The sequence below is a fragment of the Cryptomeria japonica genome, chromosome 11 (genome assembly GCF_030272615.1).
Source record: "Cryptomeria japonica chromosome 11, Sugi_1.0, whole genome shotgun sequence".
NCBI lineage: Eukaryota > Viridiplantae > Streptophyta > Pinopsida > Cupressales > Cupressaceae > Cryptomeria > Cryptomeria japonica.
In genome coordinates, this window is record NC_081415.1 from 196,290,822 (window position 1) to 196,314,047 (window position 23,226).

Here is a 23,226-nt window from a genome sequence, read left to right on the forward strand (position 1 = left end):
TCACATGGTTGATGCGTGTCCTTATGGAATGATTTCTTCTCTTTGCCCTTCTTATAATGAGAGTCTTTAGTTTGAAATTTGCTTCCATAGGATGATGGTGCCAAGTCTCTTGCGCTCCTATAATGTTAAAGGATCATGTCCCTTGACCCAACCCTGCAAGGGATCTGAAAGACCATCCATAAATAAAACAAGTGTCCCCTCTGAAATATTAGTCACTAGCATTGGCAATCTTTGGAATTCTGCAACATATGCATCAACTGATCCCCATTGTCTGAGTTGTGCCAACTCCTTAAAATGCAACTCAGGGTCCTTAGTATCAAACCTTTCAATCAGTTTCTCAAAGAACTCTGCGTAGGTATCAATTGGAGCATGACCCAAGGTCACCATCCCATGGTGCCACCATTCATGTGTGCTATGCCGCTACCATCCAAATGTAATGCTGCATATTTGATGGCATCATTTTCCGGCATCAGGTTAAGCTGAAAATATGTATCTAGCTTTTGAACCCAAGCCCTTGTTGTATCTTTCCTAGTACCATCAAAAAAAGGAATTGTGAGCTGTCCTATTTTCTTCTTAAGGTCATAATGTTGTTGCCTGTTCCCCCTCATAGGTAAATGTCTCTATCTAACATCTATGTAATCTCTAAATGACATTTCAGCCTGAAACTCTAACCCAGAGCTCCTCCAATCGACTAAAATCTGATCTTGTATCTCCTATTCAGAGGGTCCATTATTGTTTTGATCATTTTGTCTTGGCGGAAAGTGAGGCATAAGAGGCCTAGTGCTTGCTGATCCTGCTCTATTTTGCTGCCTTGCACCCCCATTATTTATTGAGCCATCATCATTGCCATTGTTCCTATCATTCCCTTGTCCACCTGGGTTATTATTGCCTTGATTCCGGTTGTTTTCATTGTTCATGGCTGTCAAATTTTGTGTTATAAGAGCTGATCATTCACTGCAACGTCATCTGAAGCTCTCGCTGCCCTCTTGCCAAATCATTGAGCATGTCCTTGGTACTTGGTTCTGCTCTTTCTTCATCCCTATCACCCATATTTTCTGCTGAAAATGGGTCACCCTGTTGTAAAGCTGAACCTCGATTGATGCCCAAAATACCAGACACAGTTTCACCTTCAGGAATTGGTGGTGGTTGCCATGCTTTTCTTAGCTCATGCTGATAATATCTTCTCTCTCTATCACTCATTAACCTTCATAGCATGGGAGGATTTTCTGCTCTGATATCACTGTAATGGGCTGCCCTATTTGCACTCAATTTCTTCCCATCTTACTTAGAGGAATTTTGTCAAACAGTTGGCTTACATTCAAATGCTGACTGAAATACACGGTAGGAAAATAGCAAACAGTTTGCAAGCAAAATCGTATTCCTTTTTCAACTTTTTAAAGTCTGCTGTGACAATTAACTCAGAGAATCATCATATTACAGCACATAATAATAATGGATTTGTAACTCATTGGAAGCACACAGAAAAATGAGTTTTTGAAATTATGATCAATACAATGCTGGTAAGAAACCATAATGAGAAAACCAGTGTTTTTATTTCATACCACACTACGTTAGAGCAGATTGTGAAGCCCAGCTTTCACCCCAGCTGTCCACAAGCAGCAACCAATCAAATTCGAACCAACCAAGGAAGGGTATGGCAAAAGTGATAAGCTTCTAGTGACTCAATGCCACCTCTCGAGTGTGCACGCCCAGCTTCCATCTGAAATCAGATCTTCAATGCCAATCTCAGCAATGGTAGATTCGACCAGCTCCACATATAAAATCGTCCCAGCAACCTTCATGCGTCCTAACTCCATTTGGCCAATACAATAATACGCAGAATCAGGGAAGGAATCTGCCCAGCTAATGAATATATTTAGTCTCCTTTCCCAGCTGAGTCGTCCTCTTTTCCTGAGATCAATCGGTCACTCATGAAGCTCCAAATACTGTCTCAGTCATGAAATGTCGTACAAACCCCCAGACCTTGTCTCTCAAAGGCATGGAAAGTGTCACTAATGAGGTGAAGCGTCCTCAATAGCCTGAACAACTCCCAAGAGTGTCACAGCAAATTCAATCCATCCATAAGAATACCCACAATGAAACACTGCGACTCCTTTATATCTTCCCAATGTGGAAGTCGACCCCTTGTTAGCAATGTGGGAATAAATGCCCAAATTCAAAATAACGTTCTTTCCTTCAATTGGTGCCCACGTACAAAGCAAGAAGGAAACCCTTTAATATTTCCAAAACTTTACTGTCCCTCTTATGATAATGATAAAGTTAAATGTTTTAATTTAACTTTATAATTTGAACTTTATCATTAATAATAAATATTTCCAGATAATAATAAATTGCCAGTCGGATATGAACCAATACCACTGATAATGAGTCCCGACCATGAAAGAACTGGAAATCTTGAAATCCCAACCTGGCAACTTACTATAAATAGTAAGTATCTGGAAAAACCATCAAGTCAACTCCAATTGGCCTGAAACTGGAACTACCTAGTCCAAAACGCTCTCTGATCCCTGTTAAGTCGTGGTTAGCCCTCGGGATCATGGCAAGATGGGCTAGCGAGACATCATAACATGACTGATTAAAAGGGGGACATTACAATTATAAAAGAGTACAATAGCATGCATGGTAACATACTGACCCAATTTTCTCACTCTGCATGGAAATGTTCACCATTTTCAATGATGGTATTTCATCAAACAGTTTACATGAAAATGTTTATGGATGTTTTCTGATTTGCAGACACTTGAAATCATTTAATCATGAGTTAGGAAACATTTTAGCTTCATAAAACAATTTTTTTTGGATTAATATATATATATATATATATATATATATATATATATATATATATATATATATATATATATATTGGACTTTTAAAACCAAACAAGATCTCATTTTCACAGTGACTGGAAATGTTCAAAGACCAACATTGTAATTGCTGCTGAACTATCCACTACAGAAAGGTAATTAACGCTACCCTCTAATCTTTATTGGCAGCAGATGTTAACCTGTGAGTGCAGCTGCTACAAATCACCCAATGTGTAAGTGTTGGGGACTGTGATGCTTCCGAATCTTTCCTCACTCTGCATGGAAGTTCTTCAATATCTGCATTAGCACTCAAGGGCCACACTAACCTCATGTCCCCTCCAAATAGTCACCAGTTTCCCAACAAGACCCACACTTCCCCGAGGAATGGGTGTGACCAGCTTAAACCTCCACACACAATTCTCCTTTCTTCTTCAAATTACTACACTTGGCTGTCTACAAGAACCACAACCAGCAAGCATTCATTCCCGTGATTTCTGTGAAGTTCCATTCAAATTCCCAACAATATACAATCAGCAACCTCCCTTCAAGTATGGCTTCCCAACTCAATCTCTTGGTATTTCCAAATGTGTGGCTCTAATAATGGAAGCCCTTCAAATATGTCTTTCATATGAAAATTCGGAGAGAATTAACAATTTATTGTTTGCCTGCAAACCTCCAATAAACTATTCAGTCTGCTATTGTTCGGCACTTGCATGAAACGTATGTGATTCCACCTGCAAATAGGCTAGGGTAGATGTCTCACTACCGAAACCCATTCCCTTAGGGTTTTTGTCCTAGGATTTTCTCTCCCTAAAATTTTCAATTTTGTACAAAGAAAATAGAATCAAGCATATGCAAATGAGCTTCCAGTTTGCCTTTTATAGTTTCCCTATAGAACCTTTCCGAATGTATTTTTAATTCCCACCTCAAAATAAATCAATAAAGCACTTTTATAAAATGACTTATTATTTATTGTTTAATCACTTTAGTTGTCTTTTCAAATTAATTAAAATAAAGTCATCCCCAAAAACATATTTAAAAGTTACTTTTAAATGATAATTCATAATTCTTTACCCTATACAAAATTGGCTTTATATTGTTTTATTTTTGGTCCCTAGCTAAAGTCACTTTAATAAAACATTCTTCTTAATAATTAATTGAACACAATCTGCCTAAAAATATCAATTTAAGACTTTTTTTAATTAATCAAATTATCTCCTTTCCACTCACTAACGCTGAAAAAGGGACATTATGGTCCTCCCCTTCCGGAGATTGCTTGTCCTCAAGCAATCTCCTCTCCATCATTGACTAATGTTGGATATGACTCTCTGAGAATCCAGGTGTTGGCGTTGGAAATAAGCGACACTCGGACCGACGATGGACTGGTCCAAGAGGGGCCAGTAGCTCAGTGGTAGAGCACTCCAGCAGCATATGGAAGGTCCTAGGTTAGGACAGCTCAGTGGTAGAGCACTCCAGCAGCGTATGGAAGGTCCTAGGTTTGAGTCCTAACCTAGGACCTTCCATATGCTGCTGGAGTGCTCTACCACTGAGCTACTGGCCCCTCTTGGATCAGTCCATCATCGGTCCGGGTGTGGCTTATTTCCAACACCAACACCCCCCCTTAAGCCACACCTCTCGTGTGCTTGGGGCTCCTAGCCTGGACCTGGCTCTGATACCGTGTTAGTTTTTATTGATCAGATTAACAGTATAGAACAGAAAACCAAACTAAAATAAAGCACACACATAACACGCTTATACCCTGGGAAAACCTCCCTCTTGGAGTTGAAAAACCCAGCTACAATATCTCAGATCTTTATTAAACAATAACCAATTGTTTCTTTACAGTTGAGCTTCAACACTTGAAGCTATCAGCAAACTAAACACAATGAACTTATCTGCAGATGTTGCTGTCACAAAGATGAAGTTAACTGATGATGTCCACAGCCTTCAATGACAGTTCGCTGACCTTCAAGTGAAGAGTGCTGTCAGAAGGGAAGGTTTGCTGCCCTTCGGATGGAGTTTGCTGACCTTCAAGGGTGTTCGCTGTTGCTTCCAACAGCGTTCGCTGTGCATCTATAGATGTTCGCTGCCGTATATTGCAGAGATAGTTTCACTAAAAGATGATGTGAACAATGATAAGTACTTTGTACTTATAGGCAACTTGACCTTTAATTCTTCAAGTCGGCTAGCATAAATCAAATGTATTAAAGTTGGCACCCAAAATAGGGTCTGACCCATAATAATTACAAGTTACATATTATAGGGTCAGCCCTATCACATCAACAAGTTACATTGTATCACCCATTTAGGGTCCAACATGAATCACAAGTTACAATGCCCATTTCGGGCTAGACCCAATTACAAGTTACACAAGTTGAGCGCCCAAATAGGGCCTGCCCTTTAACATTCACAAGCTTCATAATATAATCACATAAGAAGGCCCATCAAACATTTACCATATGTTGAGACATGGACCAGCTAGGACTCGAACCTAGGACCTTCCATACGCTGCTGGAGTGCTCTACCACTGAGCTATTGGCCTCTCTTGGACCAGTCCATCGTCAGTCCGGGTGTAGCTTATTTCCAACACCAACACCCCCCCTTAAGCCACACCTCTCGTGTGCTTGGGGCTCCTAGCCTGGACCTGGCTCTGATTCCATGTTGAGACATGGACCAGCTAGGACTTGAACCTAGGACATTCCATACGCTGCTGGAGTGCTCTACCACTGAGCTACTGGCCCCTCTTGGACCAATCCATCGTCGGTCTGGGTGTGGCTTATTTCAACACCAACACCCCCCCTTAAGCCAAACCTCTCGTGTGCTTGGGGCTCCTAGCTTGGACCTGGCTCTGATACCATGTTGAGACATGGACCAGCTAGGACTCAAACCTAGGACCTTCCATACGCTGCTGGAGTGCTCTACCACTGAGCTACTGGCCCCTCTTGGACCAGTCCATCATCAGTCCGGGTGTGGCTTATTTCCAACACCAACACCAGGGTCCGAAATAAGCGTAGGTTTGTGAGGCTTCTTGTCTGATACACTATGATGCACTTCACCTGCAAATGTCTAACCAAAATTGCAGCAATCTTTACAAGTATGCGACAAATTTCCCTGATATCAACTTTTCTCTTCTTGTTTCTGCTGCATTGTTATGATAAATATTGACGAACTCATAAAAATTAGAGCCTTTGATTGATGGCCATAACCATGTGGAAATCTGCTATCCTGTATTTGTTCCAAAGATAAACTTCCAACATCTTCAACAAATTCATCTCACCTGTCATGCAAATATGAATTTGTTTGCTGACCCATGGCTATGATGGAACATCTGGAGCTGATAGCTTCAATTCGTTTAGCTGTAATTTCATGAGGTAGAGGGTGAGGAATGGCCTTCAATGTTACCTCCTTCCCTTAATGCTGAAAACTTTAACTCCATGGTCTAATAGTTTTGAGAAATTTCAGCCAGTGAATATAACCATTGAACTCCAAGCACTATGTTCGTCCTACCTAAACCGATAACTTAAAAATCATTGCAAATTGTGTGCTCACCAATGAGGTTGCTGACATGATTGATCTTCTTCTTACAAGGGATGGTAAACCCATCAGCCACCACCACATCAAAGCGTTCTTATTGCTCTATGTACAGATCCATTTTTACCACTAAGCCCTCATCAATGTAATTGTGAGTAGAACCACCATCAAAAAGTGCTATGAATCTACGTCCAAACAAAAATCCTTGGAACCTGAAAAGATTATACCTTGGTGCACTAGAAAGAGAAGCAAGTGTACCTCCCTTGGTATCTTTACCCTTAAGGTCCAACTGTTGATCTTGATCCTTTCCCAAATCTGCTGGATCTATAATCTCTTCCTCCTCGTTAGAAATCACCTCAACGTAATCCATCTTCCCCTTTCCCTGGCATCTATGTGCTAGAGTCAACTGTTCCCTGCATTGGAAATACAATTTTCTCCTAATTTCTTCCCTGGATTCATCTTCTTTGTTTCTGTTGGATGGTAAGCACCTCAAAGGCTGAATTTTAGATCTTCTTTTTGATAGGGCTTCTTTTGATGTCTTGCATGCAAATCCTCTGAACTGAATTTATCCTTAAGGGTAAATTAAAATTGCATGTTACATGCTCTTCTTATTGCATCATGTAGAGTAGTGTTGGATTATTTGTCATTGATGTCAAAGGCTTAATTGATCTTGATTATGAATTTTGGTTGAGCTCCTTGTGTGCCTGGCTGCTTGAGGTGTTTGAGCTGCTTGCTTGGCTATCAGCTTGAGCAAGGTGTGTGCCTACCTGTCATCCAGTCAGCTGCTACATCAGTTTTATGCCATATCAGCCTTGACTTTTCAAAGGGAATTTTATTTTATTACATTGTATATCCTAAGTGTGTGGAATCGTTTTTTTTTGATGGTTCGACTATATTTTGTGGATGGTGGCTATTTTAAAAGTCTTTTCAATGAATTCTGGGCAGTTCTTTATTTCTCCCTAGGCTGGATCGAAGGCTTCAGAATTTTTGCAATGTCTGGCAGATAATGGAAATTGTGCGTAGAGACTTAAGCCGGGTCAACTGAGGAAGACCTTTTTTTGTGGCTCCTGAGTATGCAGCGTGTCTTTCTTAATAACTTTGTGGAGGTTGTGGTCATTGATTGCGTGGTATTTCTGCAGCGACTCTTCCAAATTTTTAAAACCAAAAAAAAGGAAAAGGTTATTATGGACGTGATTGTGGTGTTGTCATGGAATATATGCATGAAAGTTTTTTTTGGGATAGCTGGACATGTTTTTCAGTTGAGCCGTTTTTTGTCAGAAATTTGTAAGCACGATGTAGGAGTGCGTTTGTTTTTCTAGATGATGTCTTCTTGTATTGTCATCCTTATTTTTGATGGGAGATACGTCTTTGTAGATGGATTCCTTTAGTGCTCAAGTTGTGGGGAATTCTTTAAAAAAATATGAACTGGGAAGTCATATTTTCTATGAATGTTCGTTTTTTAAAAATGGCCACGACTTTCCTTGAATCCAGATCGTGGGTCAAAGATATGGTTTGAAGCCTTTATTAAAAGCATGTTTTTGATTCTTTTTGCTGCTGTTGGTAACGGATTTGAGGAAGTAGCTTATTCGACAGCCAATTTGGAAATGGAAAAGATGATCTTTTTTTTCTAAAGATTGCGCTAATTTTGATGTGAAGTTTGAATTGAGTGTTGGGGTCTTCTTTGTGAATGAGTTGGTTTTTGGTATGCTCGTCTCCTGTAGATGTTTTGATATCTGCCAGCAAGCTCTTGTGATGAAGTGATTGAATTTCAAAAGGAAGCTGCTGTTTTCTCTGGAATGTGTTTTTTTGAAGAAAGTGGCTGCATGGCATTCTTCGAAGTTTTAAAAAAAAGGGGTATAGGAGGCTTTATTCTTTTTGAATGATTATATTCTGACTCTCATCCGATTGGAATAAAAGTGGAAATAGTTCTATCGTGGGCTGCAAGTTTTAATGGTGTTCTACAGGTTGTGAAGTGCATAGTTGATGAAAAGTGAGCAGAGATCTTTTGGAGTGTGATTTTTGTGTTTAGGAGTCTTGACTTTGTATCTGAGTGTTCTGAACAATTCGAAGGCAGAATGTGTAACAGACTTCATCAAATATCCAATATCTTGAAGTTGGTTGTGTGGAGATTGGTGTCTCATTTTCAGTGAAGTCGGTGCTTCAGTTTAGTGTTTTGAAAGGGTTGGTGCCCACTGTGGGTTGTAGCTCACTTGTGTATTCTTGGGTTGATGCCCATTTGTTTTAATGGAAGATTACCGATGCCGTGGTTTTTTACCCGAAAGGGTTTTCCACGAGAAAACTTGTGTTGTCTTCTTGCTGTTTGTTTTTGAATCTGTTTTGTCTAATTGTTAATTTGAAAAGTTTATAAACACTCTCAAATACTGATTCACCCCTGCCTCCCCATCAGTATTTTCTGTGTGCTTCTCAAGTAGGTGGGTCAAATGCTTTACCCAACCATGTAGTGGCTCTGACTATCAACCTCCCCTTGGAAATACCAAGAACCATAATTGATGGCCTTTGAAATTATGAAACATAAGCATCTGCTGTACCATGTTGTTTCAAATGGGCTAGTTCTTGGAAGTGTGTCTCTAGATCCTTCTTATCAAACCTGTTCAATTGCTGTGTGAAGTCCGCATAAGGAGTGATATTGTCATGTCCTAAGGTCACCAAATCATGGTATCACCACTCATGAGCCTCCCCATCCAAATGAAATGTGACATAGTTAATGGCTTCTATCTCTAACATGGGATTAAGTTGAAAATATATATCTACTTTCTGCACCCTTGAATGTGCAGTAAACTAGCCATCATTATTGGGAATGGACAACTTGCCCACTTTACGCTGCAGCTCTTGCTTAGGTCCTTGTCCCCTATCTCCTTTTGCCAATTCCTGTACTTCACTAGGCAAAACTCTGCTAAGGACATGGCTGGATGAAATTCATCATCTAATGTTTTGAACTCCCTCATATAGTTTGCAAAACTTTCACCATATCCTTGTTGTCCTACTTGTCCTCTTGGTTGTGCCTCTAAGAAATTAGGCATTACAGGTTTATGTGTTGTTCTACTAGCTGCCCTGGAGTTTTTGTTGGCGGGGATATTAGTGTTAGTTGCCTTTCCATGGTTGTCATTGTTACTGGCATTGTTCTGGTTGGCATTCTTGTTTTGCATCCTTATCACCCATGTTCCCTGTAGCCCTCAGTAAACAAATCTGCAGTAGGAATTTCCTCTTCAATCTACGACTGCTTTGGTAGATTATTTGCCATTCTTCTAGTATAATACCAGTGTAATATACAAGCTGGTAGGATTCACTGCTTTGATACCAGTGTAATATACCTGACCCAATTTTCTATACCAAAATTTTGTATTTTTTCACAGTTTTTCAAGAATGGTATTTCATCAAACAGTTTGTATGAAAATGCTTAGGGAAGTTTTCTGATTTGCAGACACTTGGAATCATTTAATCATGAATTAGGAAACATTTCAGCTTAATAGAACATTTTTATTTACACTTGTAAATATATATATTGACTTTTGAAACCAAACAAGATCTCATTTACACGTTGATTGGAATTTTTTAAAGACCAATATTACAATGTGATGCTGAAATATCCACAACAGAAAGATGTTGAATGCTACCCTCTAACCTTTATTGGTAGCAGATGATAACCTTTGAGTGCAGCTGCTACAAATCGCCCAGTTTTTTAAGTGCTGGGGATTGCAATATTTCCAATGTCCTTTCTCACTCTACCTAGAAGTTCTTCAATATCTGCGTCAGCATTCATGGGCCCACTCTAACCTCATGTCCCCTCCAAACAGTCACCTATCTCCTGAAAAGACCCACGATGCCCCAAGGAATAATTGTGACCTGCATAAACCTCCAGACTAAATTCTCTATTCTTCTTCAAATCACTATACTTGGCTGCCTACAAGGGTTTATGTAAAGTGAATGTGTTGGCCAAGGACCTTTTTTAGACATGATCCATGTTGAACATGATGTAGTTTGGAGGACAAAGGAAGATCCAACTTGTAGACCATTATGCCCATCCACTTTAGTGTTGTAATGCGTACATAGAATTTGGGGACTTACTTTTGATAGCGTTTAAGATTGAGGGACATGTACATTTATGGTTGAAGACAACAAAATTATGGTGTGAACAATGAATGTGTGCTCAAAATAGTGTTGATCAACATGTTGTTTCATAAGGTTTTGAGTCAAGGCCAAGTTGTCCTTGAAAGTTCAAAGGAGATATTTGTGGGTGCTAAGAGTGGAATTGAGAACTTCTACATTGGAATTGCATGGCAAGTTGGAAGTGAGAGATGGTGGAGGTCGGCCATACACATCTTTGGGGTTAAACATCTTTACCTTAGCTTGGATGTGTTCTTTTAAGACGTTAATGAAACAACTTTTTAAAAAGAATCTTCAAGTCTTTGTGTTTGATTGGCTAGATGTTTGAACTATGTTTGGTACTCATGGACAAAACCAATTCACCATAGCATTGATTAATGCTCCAATGAAGTCATCGTAATTGCTAGGATTAAATCAGGTTAGTAAACCCATTCAAAACTCAGCCCAAGTTCTCCCAAATTCTTCTCGAATCATTGGAACCACTTTATGATGTCATGTTCCAATTTAATGAGCCTACAAATACCTTCTTTTTCATGGGGGTTTGATTTATTCCAAAGTATTGTTTGGCTCAATAAATATGGCTGGTGGGTTCATCTCCATCAAATTTGGGAAATTCCAAATTTGGTGTATGCTATTGCAGTCCCCTCAAAATGTATGCTCTAGCAGTCCCCTCAAAATGTTTCGTCCAGAAGTGTGATGTCTGCAACCAGAGATATGTCCAAAGGAGCTATGTTGACCTCTACGTTGTATTGGTAGCAAGGAAATATTGAGGGTTTGAAAGCTGAAGTTTCATTGTAGTTGGATATGAAGGATTTGGGGCTAGCTAAGTCTTAGGTATGGAGATTAGGATGGATAGAGCTAACAATTTATTTTTTGTATTAGTCATAAGAAGTATAATAATTCTATTTTGTAGTAAGGATGTGGGATTCAAACTAGTTTGTGTTCCTATTCTTGTGGGGACAAAACTTTTAGTTTTGTGCCCTTTGACAATAGATGGGATAAAGGACACGAGCCATGCCTCGTATATGAATGCAGTTGGTAGTCTTATATGTGCTATGGTTTGTACCAGATTAAACATTGACAAAATAGTGGGAATCCTAAGTACATATATATTGAATCTAACTAAGGAGCATTGGATTAGAGTGAAGAGAGTCTTCAAGTATCTCCAAGATACATGTTAGTGTTCAATTTGCTACTAGGGAGGCTCAAGCTTGAGCAAGATAGTGGATATACAAGGATTTGTTGATTTTGATTTGGGGGGATACTAGCGGGTATGTCTTTACTATATTCAATGGTACAATTAGTTGGATGAACATAATGGTTTGTGGTTGCTTGTTCGATTACAAAGCTAAAGTATATGGCATCTAGTCATTCATCTAAGGAAGCTATATTGCTCCAAAGATTGTGTTTAGATGGTGGGTCTAGTCAAGACATAGTGTTGATTTAGTGTGATAGAGTGCCATTAAGTTGGCAAAGAATTCTACCTTTCATTCATAGATAGAGTTCATTGGTGTGCAATATCACTTACTTTGTGACATGGTGGAACACATGAGGGTTATGGTCAAGAAGGTGGTTACTTTTGTGATTATAGAGAAGTTTAGTGCTACAGATGGATGATCTGGATCAACCCCTAGCATTTAGTTCACTGCATTGAGAACCCCTTATGATTCTTGCATAGTATGGTGATAAGTAGGAGATTGTTACAACTAATGGGCTAGGTGTTGTACAACTTGCAAGTCCTAGGTCTAGGCGATTTATTTAATTATTGTTTGCTATTATAAGTAAGGTGTCCATATGGAAAAGAGTGCCCTAATTAGATGAAATCTTGAGATTCCATTGTTGGCATTCTTTGCATTGTGTCATTGGTTTGATGATAGTTGTAAGAAGTCAATGAAAATGTGGTTACTAAGTGGACCATGAGTAATGTCTTTGATTAGTTAAATAGAATTGTTTGTAAGAGGTGATTAAGACATTAATGCACCCACATGGAGCTCTTGTGAGTTACATTGGAGCCCCTTGGTCATAGGGGCAACTAGTCAGTTGAGAATTTTCTATCTAACGTTGAAGGAGTTACTCTTGGAGGAAGGTTCATGGATTGGGATTGGACCATTTGGTCCAATGATTGGCTCATGGTTCTGGAACACTATGCATGGTTTCTTGGGTCTCCTTGAGCTATATATTGAGAGCTTGGAATTGAGATTGTATGTTCAGTTTTATGCAGGGTTGTGTTGTTGGAATTCATTCAAAATCAAAGTGTAACTAATTTTGAAGATTTAATAAATTTGGGTATGCTCTTGGAGGCTAGTTTTTTGAGGGTATATTCCATTTATTGTGTCTTCAAGTGTGTCTCCTTCTCTTCTGTTCTTGTTTTCTTTCTAGTGTCATCACTTTGCTGAAATTACTATAAATCTGGTATGCTTGCATTGTTCCGCTTATTGGATTAGATAGGAAGTTGTCATATTTTAAAACTTTTTCTTTCAAATTTGCAGATTTGATCAAAGCAGCGACATTTTTTGTGGCTAAAAACTTAGAAAAAGGAGGCATTTTTCTTAGATTCATCTGTCACAAGACCTAGGGTTTCAAGACAATAAATTTTCTACAAGTTTTTGAGGAGGGAGAAGAAATCAAATTCAAGTCGTAAGATTGTTTTGTTATTTGTCAATGGTTGTTGGGGTTTCAAGTGTCTTGAAAGGATTTAAAATGTTTGGAATGAGGAAGCTGTATCGGAGCCATTGAGGATGGTCTTTCACACATCACCCACCAAGGACAATGCATCAGGGTCCATAATTGTCCGTCATTTGTCAAATAGTTGTGCAACTTTTTTTTTTTTTTTTTCTGAATACTTATCATATCTTTTCTTTTCGGTGACAAACATCCTCCGAATTCAATCCAGTGGTAGGGATATCCATGCCAATGTTCTGTAGCACTTTTATAACATATTAACTCATTTTCAAAATCATTTAAGCTCCCTCCTGAAATGATTTAACAAAGGATGATTGATTCAATCATTTTCAAAACACTCTCAGTCTCAGTAAATGCAATTACTAAGAACAATTAACTTAGGCTTAGGTGCTTTTTGCCCTCATCTTCCATGCAATTTAATAATGTGATGTATATAGTTTTTCTCAAAAGGAAGTAGTTCTCTCTATGCAAAGTCTAATTATAAGCTCTGTGAATTTAATACTCGACAATGTTTTGTACATCTGAACTTAAGTTTTGGCTGCATTATTTACAGGATTTCTTAATTCCCTGGTTACAGAGGAATTTTATGTGCATTTACTCTCCATCCAAAAACAATTCTTTGTCATTTATGCAGCTTTAACAATTTTACATATTGTTTAATATTTTCCTTTAGGAATCAATTATTTTCCATTCTGAAATATAAAGGATCTATCCTTAAGTGATCTGCAATCAAGTATGAGGTCGTGTTTACTACAATTAAAAATATGAAATGGAAGATTTCTTTTCCTGTTTGCACTTGAAGAGTTTACTTTGTAAGATGCAGTCTGTTTTTAGAATTACATATAGAAAATGATAAATTGTTTGACAGATTTTCTAAACTTATCATATGGTGGATTTGCAGATTGGAAATGATGCTTCACAATTTGTTGGCCCTATTGTTCTGGCCCTTCTTTTGGAGGTCGGTTCCTTCTCTTTGCTTTTTCTTTCCAAACATGTGAATACTCTTGCTGTGAGGTTAGAATCATGCAATTAAAAGGACAGCTGCCTAGATAAATTTAATCTTGTCCACATGTAGAGTAATAACGAGTTCCCTTATGTATCTGTCACAGAGCACTAAATGTATAGTACCTACATAAACTGTAATTTGGCAATAAAAAAGTATAGGTTCTTGTTAAAAGGTAATAGTAATTTACAAGTTAAAATTATGCTACTCAATTAATTCTTTTAGTTCTGAAAATTGGACATGACAATGGATATTGGGCTATAGCTTTGTGCATTATGCTTTACAAAATAGTTTCAAAGATCATTGCATAAAGGCTAAAATTCTTGCTGCCTAAATTAATTTGGCCCACCGAGATAGCTTTCTTTTGGGTTGATAATTCTAGATTTCCTTTGTCTCCAATCGTAGAATCGGCCATGAGTAGTGATCAAAATGGGCATGTCCAAAGCCTTTAACTGTTGTGACAGAGATGTCTTCAATGCACAATGGCTACTTTTGGGTTTTGGGATAAGTATATGGCTGGATTCTAAGTTACATCACCAAGACCAACCTCTCAGTTACTCTAAATATTACGTAGGGTTCATTATTCACCCCAAGAAGAGGGCTAAGAAAGGGAGATCCACTTAGCTCGTACCTCTTCATCATAACAAGGGAACTCCCAGATAGACTAGTCAAGGAAAAGTGGCTAAGCAGAAAACTATATGGGCCTTAAGCTGCAGAGAATGACAACATATATATAAGCTTCCGATTTCGAAATCTTCTCTTCTCTAATCCTAAGGGAAAGGAAAGAATAATATAACTACTAGCAAACTACCAAGTGGCTGGAATACTTGGGCTTCTTACTGCAACATGAACTGAATAGAGCCATCTGGGATGAAATCCTCTCTAAAATAAGGGTGAAGCTTGCCAAGTTGTCTCACAGATGGCTGGCACCAGCAGGAACAGTAGAAATGATAAATTTTCTTCACCAGGCTACTCTAGTAAATCTGCTCTCAATCATCACACCACCCACTGATCTAGTAAAATAAAATGAATTTTTCCTCTGTAATTTTTTGTGGAGTGGAATTTATAGCACATTCCAATACCCTCCTATGGCTTGGGATGGGATAAACAAACCATAAAGACAACGGGGATGATTAATTGAAAGGGTGAACATTTTTGGTGTCAACTATTTTAAAAATAACATAAATACAACTCTCTTCTTTGCCAAATACAATCTCAGCAATTTAAGCACTAGTGCACGTTTGGATTGGAATACCCGTCTCTCTCTTTGATTACCAAACCATAGATAGATTAATCTGGGAAAAATTGTAATTAATCACAAATCAGAGGTTTCAACAATTTTTGACCGGTTGTTTTTTTTGTAATCATGATAATGTTGCAATAAAAATGCTGAAATTTTGGATTCTAACAATTTTTGATCGGTTGTTTCTGATTTTGGTTTCAACTACAAATGTTTTGTTTGGCTAGGTTTTTACATGCCATGACTGTACTTCCTGAAGGTTTCTAAATGTACTGCAAACACGAGGCTAATATACTCGGTTGCCATTCCTATACTCTATACATATATTTAATCCAGTACATTTGGTAACATACAGAGAAATTGATAAGTGGATCAATGATATTCTATGCTTGCTAAAGGTTTTTCAGTGTGGAAGTACAGAAGGATTTTTTTCTTTGGAGCTAGGAATATTACTTTCCATTATATGATTCCTATTATTGCCAGGGATTATTACTAGGTTACATGTGGTTACTTCATAAATAAGGTAATATATAATCTATTATTTTCAATAAGAAATTAGTTGTGGTGGAGAGGACAATGAATGTATCCATGATATTGAAGGATTGAATCTTTATATTGAAATACATTATAATATCATATCCCTAGGTACATAACAACATGATTGTTCATTTGTCATATCTATTATAGATATGATCAAAATATCACTTCCTTTATACAAAGTTGAAAATGCTCGACCCACAAAAGAAAATATCTTGACAAACAATAAGATACAGATATTTTGAAGTTTTTTGGGATATTATCTGGAAAAAATTGGGATCCCAAAAAACAAAGAAGTTTTAATACATTCAAAGCCATGCTCATAACATATAGAGTGAGAGAATGAAATTAAATGAGAGTTGACATGATGAATATTGAAATATGAATTTTCCTCAATTTTGAGAGCTTTGGTTATGATGTGCGCTGCATGGTGTATTACTACATAGTTCAACTTAAAAGTTCAAAATTTCAAAATCAATTACTCACAACAAACAACAAATGTCAAGCTACAAAGTAGCACAAAACGGTAGAGCCGATAAGGGTCGCTTCTATGAAGTATGATCTAGTATTGACTGTGGGCTGCAGTTGTTTTTGCAGTGGATGATGCATAATGAAGTGATGTTAGATCATGCAGCTTTTTTATGTGGACAAGGCAAATAGATTAGATTGTCTTATACTAGCCTTGATGTGATCATACACAATATAAATTGGATTGGGTGTACTGATGCAGTTTAGTCATGCACTGAGTTATTCTAGGATTAATTGGTAAATAATACAATACAAGGGCTCTCATTCTTCAACTCTCGTGTAAAGCCAGTACAATGGGATCTATTGATGTTTATTGATATTCAATCTTCATGCTATGGTTCAATGCAAAGTTCAAAAACTTGGACTCGCCACGGACTCGGCAAACCAAAAATTTGGACTCGGACTCAGACTCGTGAAAGACTCGTGAAAGACTCGGCAAAAAAACAAACCGTAGTTTTACAAAAAAACATAAAGAAATTAATGCATTTAGAGAACATAAGAGCCATAATTGAAACATTACACATGTCATATGATCAGCAAACGCGCAATATTTGAAATTTCATCATTCATACTCATAGTTTCAAACTTTCAACTCTAAAATGTATGATACCAAGATTTCTTCAATGCTAATTATGTTGTTATATGAAGCCTAATCAGACTCGAAGGTTAAATTTTCCCTACTTCCATCAGCGCAGTTTCCCCCTATATTTTTTGATGGGGGTTTGGGGGCAGCGCCCCCAAGTTGGGGTCAAGGGGCATCGCCCCTTGTGGGGTCAAGTGGCAGCGCCCCTTCTACACTCCCTACCGCGAGGCCAAAAACACTTTATTATTTTATAAAGGTGTCAGGTGTTATTTTTCTATTGGCCCATGTCCAATAAGGGTTACCCCTTAACCCCCAAAAAAGTCAAAAAGGGGGGGAGTTACACCAAATGAAGGCAAAAAAAAAAGAAAAAAAACTCATTTTTAAAGCTTGCCTGATGGTTTTTCTGGATCGCTCAAGTCCATCTGAAAGACTCGCGAGTCCGTGCAAAAGACTCGCACGAGTCCTTGCAAAAGACTCGCGAGTCTTTCAAATGGACACGCCAGGACTCACCTCGCGAGTCCTTGGCGAGTCGACTTGTGGCTACCACGGACCCGTGAGTCCGTGGCGAGTCCACGAGTTTTTAAACTATGGTTCAATGTTGTAAATAAATAGATAGGAGAAACATCAAGGCATCATGTTCTCATGAAGACAAAACAAACCATTATTTTCATATCCTAAACCGTTGCTTACAACAAAGATTTGGTTTCAATAGTGCTCAAAACATTCAATATTACCACCATCATAATATCTTTCCCAAGAGATGTACATGGCATAATGCCACAAGTTGACACCAAGACAAAACTTGATAGATCAACTTTTTTTTTGAAACAAGACACAATAACACGCTGCACTTGCACAATAACATGCACAAAAGTGTTGTGTGAACCCAACAACACAAGGGCACTAGCTAAATGAAAGACATCACCGTTGCAACAAACAAGGTGGCACTAGTGGAAGACTTACCAATTGTGGGACAAATCCACCGTAATGAACTTACAAGAGGGGAAAACTAGTAGAATATTTAATTATTATTTTAATGGTCATTAGTGTTAATTTTAGGAATCGGATTAATTAATGAACAACAGAAATCAGAATGCAATGAAGGACAAACACAAATCACACACAGATACCTTGGGAAAACCTCCCTCTCGGAGGAAAAACCCAGCAACAATAAATGCAGATTTGATTAGATCATGCACAGTAGCTTAATACATCTTCACCCAGCTAGGGCACAACTCATAACTTATCTGATATATGTCAATCTGCCTTGAAGATCAGACCAGAACCACTGAGAATGGAGTATGCTGTCCCAGAATGAAGTTCATTCGGACAAGAACTAGTTCGCAGAGTTCGCTTGACTAATGACTCAGTTTGTTATGTATATTCGGTAGTCCTTAGGTATATTTGTCAGTCCACAAGCAGATTCGAAACCTCTAGATGGCTCGCCTAATCAGAGAAGATAATTCGCTAATCTCTGCTGGAGAAATTCGCTGCTAATCAGAGATAGTTTGCTGATGATCAGAAGCAGAGAAACGAGACTCGCCCAGACTCGCCCAGACTTGGCGAGTCTGAGTACGAGTCATGCTCAGCGAGTCCGAGTACGAGTCATGCTCGGCGAGTGCTAGGGGCTTGGACTCGGACTCGTCCGAGTTTGGCGAGTAAAATTGCCAGACTTGCCGAGTTTGTGAGTTTGGCCCAAACTTGCCAAACTCGGCGAGTCTTGAGCCCCAAACTCGGCTACTGCCTAGCTTAAGTAAAATGACAAAAAAAAACATTTTAAAAAGTTTTTTAAAAATGAATGGTCTCGTCTTTGTTCACTACAACCTTCGCTTGAGAATGAGAAAAATTAGGGTTACAACATGTCAGCCAATAGAAAAATAACACCCGACGCCTTTATTAAATAATAAGTTTTTTTGGCTGCCCCTTGACCCCGCAAGGGGCGATGCCCCTTGACCCCACCTTGGGGGCGCTGCCCCCAAACCCGCATCAAAAAATATGGGGGGAAACTATGTCGATAGAAGTAGGGAAAATTTAACCTCCGAGTCTGACATTGATTGGATCAACCAGGTAGATATAGAGGCTGAGACTGTAGCAATGGCAGAGGAGGAGCGGAGAGCACGAGCACAGACAGGAGATTCAGAGGTAGATAGTGACACGGATGTTCCTGATGTTGGTGAGCATGGCATGGTGTCACGGGGAGCCGCCATGGCTGTCCAATCATCCAGGACCTACCTTAGACGCCTTCGCAGGGGGCCGAGGCCGGAGGGTGCTGCCGTGCAGGCTTCTCTGAGCCATAGGCTTGTAGTTGTATTTACCTTTGGTATTTGTATGAAACATTTGATGATGATCATATGATGACATGTATTTTTTACTCCATGAGTTTTGTAATATTGTATACATTTGACAATATTTATATATCTATGTTTCTTATTTTCTTCAGCTACAATTTGCGTTTATGCTTATGTGATTGATGTATACTTGTGTATGTAATCAAATGAGCCAAGTTTGATGATGTTATTGTGTCTTTAAGGTGTTTTCAATAAAGGGTGTCTGAAACAAGTTTTAAATCTTTAAAAATCTCTAAATTTCTTGAGTTTTTCACTTTCCCGAGTCTGACGCCGAGTCTCAAGTCCGAGTCCGAGTCTCGTTTCTTTGATCAGAAGTGATCCACCAAAGGTCTTATGCTTGATGTAGAAGTTCGCTGAATGAGTTGACAACCTTAAGAATGATTCGCCTTGTATATTGATTGATTAATCATGCCATTCAAATGAGTTGTTTATATACTTGACTTGTGGTGTCAAGTCTCAAGTCGGCCTGCCTTGTTAATTTAATAATAATATTATGTATATCGTCGAAACAGGTCTTGACCTATTAAGACGTTATTGCTTGATTGCCTTTACCACACGCTACATGAGTTTGGGCCCAGCCCAATTACATAATCGCTCAAATACATATTTGATTTTACCGCCCAAATTGGGCCTACCCTATCTACAAGTTACATTATACATAGGTCTTGTCCTATCCATAGCAAGATATGATTACAAGTTACATGTATTTGATCCCAGCCCTAAGTTACATCATTTGCCTTCACATTACATGTGTTTGGGCCCAGCCCTAAGTGGTTCGGATTGCATGAAATAATACATAGGAATTTTAATTGTCATTGGCAACATTAAAATCTAATAGTCAGGTATCCGAGCTAGCTACAATTTTCAACAATTAGAGTATTTTTTGCTTTATTTAGTTTTCTATTTTTGGCTTCTATTTTTTAGAAGCGGTTGTTTCTTTTTTAGAAACATCATCGTTTGTAATCGCCTATTTAAACGGCTTTATAGTTGATTAAAGTTATCTGATTATTTGAGCAATAATTTTTCATAGTATCAGAGCGGGTCGATGGGATTTTTTAAAGTTTGGCGAATTTTTTAATAAAAGTTCGTGGAGGCGCTACCTGGAACTTAGTTCCAGTAATTTTTTTTAGTCAATTTTCTTTATGAAAAAAATTGTTGAGGTTTTTCATGGGTTTTCAGCTCCAAGATTTGCAGCTCAGCGTGTATGTAGGGTTTGGAGTTTTGAAGGTTTTTTTTAGAGGTCCAAGGGTTTGGATTTCATGATTTTCGTGAGGTAATTTAGTGTTTTTCACATGGATTTTTTTCGTGTCTGGAAAATTTTTCAGTTCTCTCGTGGCTGATTGCAAAACCCGTGTGATCCTTTTGGCGTCTTTGCCTACACGATTTTTACTGTGGATGGCAGCGGTTTTCGTGGTAGAATTTTTGGTGGAAATTTTTTTTGAGCCACGACATTTGCCAAGCGTTTTCTGCGCCTATAATCGCGATTTTGGGCAGTTTTTTTCTGCAATTCTTGGTATTAGACGTGCGATTCAATTACGTCCGAGGTGCGTTTTTTTTTCCGACCCGCGTCGAATTATTTTAGGTGCGATTTTTGCGTGCGTTTGGGTATTTTCGTGGCTGTTGGTTGAAAATTTTGTACACTTGGGGGAAATATACAAAATTGTGGTTTCAACCACAGCACACGAGTAAAAACTCTCCTAATTAAGGGAAGGCTCCCCCTATCTAACTAAAACTGAAATAAAAACAGGATGGGACAGCAGTCTTCCTTCTTTCTTCAAGAAAGACAATATCCTTTTCTCTTCACAGAAAATGATAGCGATTGAAAACGAACAACAGTAACTACTTTCAAGTGAAATGAGAGAAAGGAAATGAAGTTTCCTGAAAGCGCAAAGACTTCCGTCACTTCCTTCGGGACGGGACAACAATATCAAGCTCAAAGACTTGACTATTGGAAGTCCTATCTACCCTTTGCTATACTAAATTTTACAACGAATAAAAGACAACAGCTCAAAGACTGGAATAATTTATTCTTTTAACACAAAGACAAGAACTAATGCAAGCTCAAAGACTTGCTGCTATTTCTTATCAAACAGTAATTTTTCCTCAAGAATAGACGCAAGCTCAAAGACTTGCTGCTCCTTCTAGAGATTTTCCTATTTTAATTAATCTTCTCTACTTGCAGCTCAAAGACTTCAAATCAGATTGGACTAAGCTCCTTTAGAAACACTTTGCATAGAAGAAATAAAAAGATTCAAACTCAAACATGTAGCTCAAAGACTCAAAACTTGAGTAATCCTTCTTTATTATTCTTCCAAAACCTTCAATTCACATTCATAAGCTCAAAGACTTCTTGCTGTAAATTTGGCAGAGTTTTTGCTTGCTTTCAAAAAGATATATTTACAATGGACCTCTCAAATATTTATAGAAGAGGAGCCTTGAGAAAAAGGTGGGAGGATCCTAACTAACTTGAGAGATTCTCTCAACCACCAAGACTCATTCAATAAATAACTGAGACTTCATTAATTAACTAAGAGTTACTCTAACTAACTAAGACTTATTCCAACTACAGTCCTAATCGGACACAACTTGTAGTTGCCTTACATGTAATTACAAAAGTACAAGTAATGTGTAACTTGTATTTTACAAAAATTACTTTTACATGTAACTTGTCAAAACGAAATTACAACTAAAAATTACAAAAGAGGGAAAATTCAACTAAGTGTTGAAAAACACTTAAGTTGCCTTTTGTGAAGACACAAATCCTTGAAATTTTCTGATGCTCACTTGTAGTTCCTCGGGATTCGGTTCATGGGTGTTCTTAGCAACAACCATAGTCTTCACAATAGTGTCATGACAGCGGAGGAGCGCAGAATTGTCTTTATCTAGGATGGACTGGATCTCATGCAAAAAGGCTTGGTGTTTCATCAATGCTTGAATTGAAGCTGCCGAGAATTGTTCGCTCCTCCATTCATTATGAATCCTCATTTGTAAATCAGCAAGAACTTCTTCTTCTGGAATCAGCTCTCCATCCTGACTTACTATATTGCAAGAGGCCCTTTCACAGTGTGAGACAATACCTTGATAGACTTCATCCCGGAATCTCCTTGCATCACTGATCTCCTCAATGAGGGATTTAAGAACAAGGGTTTTGTTTTCCATGAGTTCCTCAAATTCCAAGTACATGACCTTGGAAGAGATGATGGCGTGCTCCTGCAAAATACTCAGCTGTTGTTGGGGCATGGTACGCCAGATTGCCAGACTTTTCTCAACACTTTCCAGATTCTTTTTGAAAGTGTTAGAAGTCTGATCCAGTTTTTCCTCAATGGTTTCCAACTTAGACATTACTTGAAAAATGTCTTTTACCACTTGAATACATTGATCATGAAGCTGATCAACCTAGGAATCCAATGCTTGTACTTTCTGAGCAGCCCTTTCCACTCCACGAATTGATTCTTGGGAACCAGAAGAACCTATGGAGTTACTCCCTTCAGCAGCAGATTTTGTGATTTTATGAATGGCTGCCATGAGCTGTCGGTTTTCTTCTTCTAGCTTGTCTTTCTTTGCAAGAAGATCGTCACACCTTTGCACTAGTGAAGCAACAGAAAACTGAGCATCATGTTTAATGACCTCATGTGTTTGCTTGCCCAATTCTACTCTTGTAACCTTATAATCAGCTCCTGACATTTCATCAAGTGGTTTATCTGCAATAGGTTCCACGATTTCAGCTACTTTCATCTTGTTGCTATCAACAGTTACCCTGGAAATAGTCTTCGCCTTCTTAGCAACTTTGGATCTGGACTGTTTGAGTTGCTGGTAGTCA

The 23,226-nt window shown here is 38.4% G+C and overlaps 1 protein-coding gene across 1 annotated transcript in view; it reads left to right on the plus strand.

The window, feature by feature from the left end:
* The window catches only part of LOC131044010 (ABC transporter C family member 2), a 189,717-nt gene that overhangs the window by 64,801 nt on the left and 101,690 nt on the right, over nt 1–23,226 (plus strand). The window contains exon 8 of the mRNA XM_057977274.2: nt 14,069–14,125. Within this exon, the coding sequence (XP_057833257.2) occupies nt 14,069–14,125 (57 nt within the window). The remainder of the gene's footprint in view (nt 1–14,068; nt 14,126–23,226) is intronic.